The following is a 9,580-nucleotide window of genomic DNA, read 5'->3' on the forward strand; positions in this document are numbered from 1 at the left end:
TTCAGTTTGTTTAATTATGCTTTTTTTCTCTCAATTTTTTGTATTTTATAGGTATAGTTGTTTTGTCTTCTGTTGTAATTTACAAACTGTCCCACAGATACAAATAATGTAGACTTACAAAATAAATCCAGGTATGCTTACATGGCAAGCAGCTGTTTTTCTTGGGCTTAAAAAAATGTCCCGACATGTCCCATACCCAAACATATCCAGAGGAACCACATTTAATTCAAACACTATTAACATGGCTCTTTACACAAACAAGTAATGGAATCATTCCAAATCTGCTGTTCGGTTTATACGTGCCTTTTCTTAGTGAAAACAAGGCGTCAGGGTCCCCAGGAACGACCAGCAGTGACCAGTTATAATCCAGGCAGATGGTAAGTCTGCAAGTGGGGGATCCCAACAACGTTATATTCCCAGGAGAACTGTAAAGTCACCATATGATAGTTAATTCATCTAAAATACTGATCCCATATTGCCACAAAAACTCTGCAGAAGGGTCACTAGCTATGATGAGGTACAGTCAACATTGTTTTCATGACCCAATGATTTGGTTGAAAAAAAAATCTGATAAGTACCAATTTCAATAGCAGCAAAATACTACAATTGTCTCTTAAGGATGTCTTGCGGTATAATGTGATATTAATACATGTTATAATGGCATCACCACATCAGGAGGAAAATCTGTATTTGCAACAGAGCCACTGATTCTCGGGAAATTATGTTATCTGACTGGAGCCTCCTGTCCAGTTTATCCATTGGTCATTAAGCTTTTCCAAAAGGCACTTTTGTCATTGGGTTGGGTGGCGTGGGGGGTGGGAGGGGATAGATAGCCTACATTTGACTCATTTGAGTCTGTTCCTCCAGAACCTGAAGGTAGTCAGGTGTACCTTGAAGTTTAGTTTTAAGTTCATAGTACTCACTTTTCCTTTGTTCCACTACTATCTTACTATGGTTTCCCCCTATTAGTGACTTTTTCATCTTTTTGTCCTGTGGTTTCTCGGGGTAACGGATCTGAAATCCACTCCCACCTATACTGCTGAAATCCCCCCTTTTACTGTCTAAAAAGTTTTGAATAAACATGTTGGATTCTCTTGGCAGGAACTCATCCAGCTCGTCAATGGTGCTCAGTCTCTTATTGCGTGGATCCAGGGAGGACAGTGAGTCCTTGTCTTGGTCAGCGCTGTTGAGCAGGATTATTTTCTGTCTCTGGGAGTCAGCAAACTTAAAGCCTGACTCAGAGTCTCTAATCCCACAGGTGTGACTCTTGTTCATATGCTGGATAGTGTGGGGGATGAACGTCTCCCCTCCCAGATCATCTTTCTTGTTAGATTTGTTGTGTCTCCTGAGCGTGAGTTGCATGGAGCCACACTCCTGGTTCCCCATGCCCTCCTGGCGTCCGGCTGGCTTCTTGTTGCGCCTCAGCACGAACACCAAGAGGCAGAAAGCAACAAACACTGTGATGATGAGCACCACCAAGACACTGAGGATCATGATGGATAGGGGAACTGGACCTCCTGGAGGGGCCTTGCCCACCCCTGCTGGGGACATGGAGGTCACCATTGGAGTAGTACTGGTCAAGATGAAAGGGGGCCTAGCTATGAGTTTGGGGCACAGGATCTCATTTTTTAGCAGCCGTAGCTCTATATTGGAAAACTGCACTGGGGATGCACATTTGACCTCTTTCGCAGCCACTCCGTCATTCAGCTTCTCCAGCCACAGTTTCAGAGCTACTAAATCACAGGAGCATTCCCAGGGATTGCCTTCCAGATCAATTTGAGTGAGAGACCTCAGCTGGTCTAGGACACCACTCACAGGCAGAGTCATGAAATGGTTGTTCTTAAGATTTAGCCTAGCCAGGGAAACGCCAGCAAAGATATAGGCAGGGAGGCTCCTTAGCACATTATTGTTCAGGTACAACAACTGCAGATTTGGCATGGAGTCAAAGGTCCCTGCTAACACCTCTTGTATGGCATTGTATTCCAGATACAAGTATTGGAGGTTACTGAGCCCAAGGAACATCTCAGGATGCAGCTGCTCTAGTTGGTTCCCATTGAGATAAAGCCTACGCAGGTTGGTCAGATTGGCAAAGACCCCTTTTTGAACTGTGACTATTTGATTGCTGCCCAAATGTAATAAATCTAAACCCTCAAAGCCTTGGAAATCAACTGGGCTGATATCTCGGATATAATTTCCACTCAGGTGGAGCTTCTTGGCATTTGGTGGCTTGGGAATGAGATCTGCTAGATTGTTTATACTCCTCTCTTGGCAACTCACACTGATGCCAAAGTCTGAGGGGTGAGCTTTGCAGGTGCACGGCTGTGGGCAGGAGAGAGGTGGGGTTCTTGTTTGATAGGACATAATTTGAATATTTTTATTCAAACCGGGTAAACCAACAATCCCGTTACCATAAATCTTAGATGGGTTTGTTGTTTTGGGAGCTTTGGTGGCTATGGGAGGTATCGTAGTGGGGGCCTTGTCGGATGTTGTTTGGCCATTTTCTGGCTGTGAAGGGGGCATCCTTACATCAAAGTCACTACCTGTTCCCATGGGACACAGTTCCTGTTTGTTTGTTTCTTTCAACAGTCGTCCATACAGGTCACTAGGGGTTTCACATATAGCCTCCCCAATAAAAATGTTATAGGGCATGTTCTCCAACCAAGCTTTCAAGGGTAACAAATCACATGTGCAATTCCATGGGTTGTCATCGAGCTGCAATTCCACTATACGTCCAATGTGTTCCAAAACTCCCAGATATGGTAGCTTCTGGATCCTATTTCCTCTTATATCCAAATGTGTAAGGGAGGCAAAGCGAAAAATGTTATCAGGAAGGATCTGGACTAGATTGTCATTCAGGATAAGAACTTTCAGCCTATGCAATTTGTTGAAGGATCCTTTTTCAATATACTTTATCAAATTGTAGTCAGCCTGGAGGTATTCCAAGTTTTCGATCCCATAGAAAGTGTCAGCTCGGAGCACTTTCAATTCATTGTTATTTAAATGAAGCTGTTTCAATGAACTAAGGCCATAAAAGGCCCCTCCCTCGATGTTCTGTAGTTTGTTGTTTCCCAGTTGAAGAGAGACTGCGTGTGTGAAATTGAGAAAGGAGTTGGGGTAAAGGACAATCAATAGGTTATTTTGGAAATTCAAATGATAGAGGCTAGAGACCGGGGGCAGCAGCTGGGTAGGTCTGTACACAGTTATTTTCTCACAGTTCACGTATAGGACGTTCTCGATGGACATGCATGAACAGGCGCTGCAGGTCTCCGCTGAGAGGTCAGAATCCAAGTCAGAATACGTACTCGATACGGAAAAGGCCAACAGAACTAGAAGCAGCATTTTGCCTTTTATAAATCCCCCAGAAAACCATTTAGTAACCTTTGAGAGGAAAAACAAACAAACAAACAATCAAAACACAAACTGGTACTGTACATACAGACAGTATTTCATTAATGGTTAGTTAGTATATGCCCTACTGCTGATGTTAGTAATGGTTAGACAGTATATGCCTACTGCTGATGTTAGTAATGCTTTGTCTACACACCAGGCTAAATTAATGTACCCAAATCAACCCATTTCTCTATAGCAATACAGCCATCAAGTACCATTTTAACCTGAAAAATAGTAACTTCTCTAATAATATTATTAATAATAATAATAATAACCATAATAATGATAGACGAATAATAATTGTCTAATAATAGAAGCCTTAAAACCCATAATATCCTTCTGATCCATAATGTTACAAAACATCATTGAAATCACCAGAGAAATAAATAATTATATATAGTGCGTCAATTTTGTGGGCATATAACGGGTTATTCAACAAAAAGATGATAAAATATATATGCTATTGCATCCTATGCTGACATATTGTGGGCTTAAACATCCCATGTAGCCTGTGCCCCAGGCGGATCAACCCATATTATCATTAAACATATGAAAAATGTAGGCTACAGAATGGATATTAAAGCTTTTCAACCAAATAACAGAGGACTTACCGTAAGCGTTTGTAAATGTGGTTTCTTGAGAGACGGACATTGGCAGTGCATTGAGACGCGGTGCTCCCATTCAGACGTAGGTAGGCTATCGCTCAGATTTCAGCCTATGCGTCTCTTCTTGACAGGCTTCACTTGTTAAAAAATATATTTCTCTCGTAGGGTTCCCAATGTCGTTGTATCTCCATGAAGCATTTCAGTTCGGAATGAACTAAAGACACTGTGCCCACCTCAGCGTTAAGAAAGCAGGGACAAAAGGCAAAACAACTTGACCGCAAAACAACTTCTCTCCAGTTCACGAGAGAGGAAAAGGAAACGAATGTAAATGGTGCTGCTGGAACACCCAGTCCATAGAGATGCTTAGCCTATGTATAGGGCTCGCTGAAGTTGGACTGAACGGTTCAGGCAGAAAAATTAAGCAGCAGCACCCACCCGATAAACCGAAACAATCCTGCGCGGGTTTACTCACCTCAAAAAATCTGAAATTGCTTGCTAAGCGTCTCTTTTCGAATCATGCAGTTCACAGGGCTGTCAGGGTGACATCTGAGGCTGAGCCTCTCTACTCCAAGGAAAAGAAAAGGAGGGGAAAAAACACCACACTGTGATATTCAGAAAAAGGAGAACCGCGACTAACTGACGCGGAAAATGAATAATTCAGCTTAGTCAGATGCGGGCAAGCAGGAGATGCCGCTCTCCATCTTCCAACGAAATCAAGAAACTGCGTTCAAATAAACTACTGTTAAAACAGTCACCAGGGATCCGGATACGCAGGAAGGAGGGAGTGTGTCTCGTAATAGCAACTGTTCCTGCCTGTCTCATAAGTATGCTGCTTTACAGCTGCATAGAGCTTCCCACACGACTAGCGGGAGCAGAGGACGCAGAGAGAAAGGGGGAGGAGGGGAGGGGTGAAGAAAAAGGGGGAGACAGAGAGAGAGAGATAGTAGGGAGAGAGAGATGAGGGAGGGGATTGGAGGGGAGGGGGACTCATTGACCAAACGGAAAACTTCAGACCTTGAAATGAATGATTTTAGACGTAGTAGGTTAATTTAACAGACTTGGAATTGTGTTTCTTGTCGTTATGATGATCAACAGAAATGGTTATGCATCACGCATTGTGCTATAGCCTATCGGATCGAGATCATACGGTAGACTTCGTTTGAGGATGAAGTCTCTTACCTGACAGTTCAAGAGGGGTCGGCGCCTGCATTATATTTTATGATTGGAGTGTTTAAAACGACACAGAACGTGAGCAGCATTCTAATGTGGACTATTATTCAACGTGGACTGCAGTCAAAGCAAGGAAAGCATTGCTGAGGGAAGTAGAAAAAACAGACACTACCACTCATATTTGTTTTAGAGTAGGCTACTTGGATAGGGTTTTTACGTTAGACATTGAGGCTGCATTTACACAGCCAGCTCAATTCTGATACTTTGCCAAATTGTTGGTCTTTTGACCCATCATATCAGATATTTTACCAATAAAGGCAAAATATTAGAATTGGGTTGCTTGTGTAAACAGCCCAATTCTGATTTTTTTTTTCTCACAAATTGGTCTTTGACCAATCAGATCTGAAAAATATCTAATTGAAAAGATGTAATGTGGAAAAAATTCGGCTGCCTGTGTAAACGCAGCCCAACTGACATTCAGCATCACTTTAGTTTTCAGACAACAGGTGGATGCTCCCTCATGTGAAGTCAATAATAGAAACCACTCAATTTTAGCCTAGACTTCACCTGTTTGTTCAAATAATATTCACACTTGAGAGACAATAGCTCCACATGTGTGAAATACAAAGAGCTCTCCAAGTGAACAATGTTTTAATGGCACAGTGACAAAACACTACAAGCTTTTATAGGTCAAGTCTGAATGACAGTGACAGTAAAAGTAGGCTATTGTAAATATATGAATGTATCCTATTTTCCCAGGCCCTTCAGTTTTGACATGAGGATACATGTGTGCGCCTGTGAACCCACGTTGTGGGCAGTGTGATATGGGGAGAATCTCAATGAGAATCTCAATTGCATAATCCTCGCATCCTGTCTCTTCTTGCCTCCTTCGCAAAACCCTTTGGAGGAGGTCAGAGGGGAGGCCTCTGACTTTCTCATCCAATGGATTTTGAGAAGGAGGCGAGGAGAGCGAGGACGTGAGGAGTACAGAATGCAATTGAGATTCTCCCTGCAGAGATTTCTCACATATGAAGAAATCAAAGGTAGCGCCCTCATCTGGCTGAAAGTTTTACCTACTTGATTGTCTTGGTACCTATAGGCTACAGGACAGTATGCACTCCTGAATGTTGACTGTATTGTAGGCTATGCTACAATTATACTCTAAAAAATGTTTGTTTATAAGGTTACATGGCATCATATGAAGCCAAACGATTGGGTTGTCTATGTAGCCTATAGACCCAGTTACATCAGCTATAGGCTACATAATGCAAGTGTGTTAGTAAAATAATCCAGAAAGAGCTTCATGTGAATATTTTACACTGTCAGTGAGTGGAATGAAAATGAATGCTTGCATGGCAGTAGCATAAATTGAGAGCATTTGATATCTCTTTTCATATATATTTACCATCACACTCTCAAAGTTTCCCATTTTTTATTGTGGAAAACGGTTGAAGGCATGGCATGTAGTCTGTTGTTGCAGAAACGTGTTAATATCTTTTCTCTTCAACAGGCTATGAAATAACAGCAGCAGAGCATTGAGGGGCTGTGTGCTAAGGTAATTCTCTAGGCAGGTAGAGCTAGGCTGTGTCAGACAGTGTTGTGTTTAGCAGAGGGACAGTATTTGCTCTTGGAGGGGCTTGTACTTTCTTCTTCCTCTCTTTCTATAGACTCCCCCTTTTATATGCTAAATAAATGTCTATTTATATCCCACACAGAGGAAGAGAATAGGTGGTGGGGACAGATATTAAATGCCCATGTCTGGGAAGGGAGGGAGGTTGTCATTTCAGTCCATTTAAAAAAAAAAAATGTATCTGAGGACACCAACCTTGAAGAGATCTTTAGGAATAAACAGTATTATGCTTGCATGTACCCTTTACCCAGGTCAGATTCATGTTTATTTAGTTATATTAGTCCTTAGTGTGTGTACCTCAAGGCTACAGTCAGTAGAATTCCTAATCAGAAGAAAAACTGCTACAGTCATCAGTGTTAGTTGTGGGAACTGGCACATATTAAATATTAATTTGCATCCAAGTGAATACATGTCTTTGTAGTTGTTATAGTTGACAAGTAAGAACATTTACATGTTTACATTTTTTGTCATTTATCAGACGCTCCTATCCAGAGCGACTTACAGTTAATGAGTGCATACATTTTCATACTGGCCCCCTGTGGGAAACGAACCCACAACCCTGGTGTTGCAAACGCAATGCTCTACCAACTGAGCTACAGGGGACTATTGACATGGATTGTTCCTCCTTTGTATTTGATGAAATATAACTATAATCATCATCTCGACTCATCAGTATCATTACTTACAGGCTATCTTAATGATGATGTTGCCACCATGAGGGGAGGGAGACCTAATGTTAATGACCCTCCTCAGAGGGGAGGCCTAATGTTAATGCCATCCTCAGGGAGGAGGCCTAATGTTAATGACCCTCCTCAGAGGGGAGGCCTAATGTTAATGACCATCCTCAGGGAGGAGGCCTAATGTTAATGACCCTCCTCAGAGGGGAGGCCTAATGTTAATGACCATCCTCAGGGAGGAGGCCTAATGTTAATGACCCTCCTCAGGGAGGAGGCCTAATGTTAATGACCCTCCTCAGAGGGGAGGCCTAATGTTAATGACCCTCCTCAGAGGGGAGGCCTAATGTTAATGACCCTCCTTAGAGGGGAGGGGAGGCCTAATGTTAATGACCCTCCTCAGAGGGGAGGGGAGGCCTAATGTTAATGACCCTCCTTAGAGGGGAGTGAGGCCTAATGTTAATGACCCTCCTCAGAGGGGAGGGGAGGCCTAATGTTAATGACCCTCCTCAGAGGGGAGGGGAGGCCTAATGTTAATGACCCTCCTTAGAGGGGAGTGAGGCCTAATGTTAATGACCCTCCTCAGAGGGGAGGGGAGGCCTAATGTTAATGACCCTCCTCAGAGGAGGGTGAGGCCTAATGTTAATGACCCTCCTTAGAGGGGAGGGGAGGCCTAATGTTAATGACCCTCCTCAGAGGGGAGGCCTAATGTTAATTACCCTCCTCAGGGAGGAGGCCTAATGTTAATGACCCTCCTCAGAGGGGAGGGGAGGCCTAATGTTAATGACCCTCCTTAGAGGGGAGTGAGGCCTAATGTTAATGACCCTCCTCAGAGGGGAGGGGAGGCCTAATGTTAATGACCCTCCTCAGAGGGGAGGGGAGGCCTAATGTTAATTACCCTCCTTAGAGGGGGGGAGGCCTAATGTTAATGACCCTCCTCAGAGGGGAGGGGAGTCCTAATGTTAATGACCCTCCTCAGAGGGGAGTGAGGCCTAATGTTAATGACCCTCCTTAGAGGGGAGGGGAGGCCTAATGTTAATGACCCTCCTTAGAGGGGAGGGGAGGCCTAATGTTAATGACCCCCCTCAGAGGCGTGCATATATTTGATGTGCATGCTTGCAAACAGTGTTTAGCCCAGATTCTCCTCAAATGTATTCTCGCTCCCTATAAGAATTGTCTATTTGTTTGTTCTCTTTAGTCGAATTGTGGTCAAACGACCATTTAATAAAAACCTATTCTCTGGTCTTTCCGATATCTATACCTTATGAATGTAAGCACAGGTGTGTGAGAGGTGCTTTATTTGATATGTCTCTGAAAGGCAGCACTGTAACTCTACACTGAGGTGAACTGCATGGACTAGCTGCTTCCCTACCGTCCTTTTTTTAACTGTTTCATTCTCTTGAAGGTAAGAGGATATACCATTTAAATCTCTGCCATGAATCCTTGTTCTCCAATATCCCACACAAAGAAACACAATATGAATGCAAGGTCAGCTATCTCTTGTAATAGGTTTGGCTTTTTTACATTTCTGTCCAACCTAAAGGTAAATAGAGGGATTTGTCCTCACATGGCGCTGTGATTGTTGTGAATGTGAGGAAAGTCTAAGCTTGACACATTGATTCTACACTATTAACTTGGCTGCAGAACAGCCCACTGGTTGTTACAGGCAGCCAGTACACTCTGTCCACTCATGGCAGTAAAAACATTTTGGGCCAATATTCCACACTTCAGTATATGACTTAGTAAATGTGATTCAAGTGAAATATGTAATGTAAAATTCATATACAGAGTCAAATTCATTCTTTAATCATGTTGAATTATGGATGTCCATATGCCAGAAAGTTGAGGCTCTATATTATATCCCAAAAATGTTTGAGCAAAGAGATATGAGTCATGAACAACAATTTGTCCTTTAAAGGCAGTATTTAAAGGCTCTGATCAAGCAATCACCTTATTGTTGGCAAATTACATAGAATCATTTAATCTGTTTGATTTCTGTCATTATTATACATTTAGTGTTCTTCACATTTAGTCATATGTACTTACAGGTGCTGTCAATAAACAATGTTGCACTGGATGCTTCCATCTTGTCCCTCTGTAACATCTGTCTG

General features: G+C 42.7%; 1 protein-coding gene across 1 annotated transcript; it reads right to left on the reverse strand.

The window, feature by feature from the left end:
- Positions 1-834: 834 nt before the first annotated feature.
- LOC311105174 (SLIT and NTRK-like protein 4) lies at positions 835-4,052 on the reverse strand (the record flags this gene model as incomplete). The annotated part of the gene is made up of 2 exons (XM_084147229.1): positions 835-3,378; positions 4,002-4,052. The coding sequence occupies 2 exons, from the start codon at positions 4,050-4,052 to the stop codon at positions 835-837; spliced, it is 2,595 nt and encodes an 864-aa protein (XP_084003355.1).
- Positions 4,053-9,580: the final 5,528 nt, after the last annotated feature.

This window comes from Coregonus lavaretus (assembly GCF_964263955.1).
Source record: "Coregonus lavaretus genome assembly, chromosome: 29".
NCBI classification, from domain to species: Eukaryota; Metazoa; Chordata; class Actinopteri; order Salmoniformes; family Salmonidae; genus Coregonus; species Coregonus lavaretus.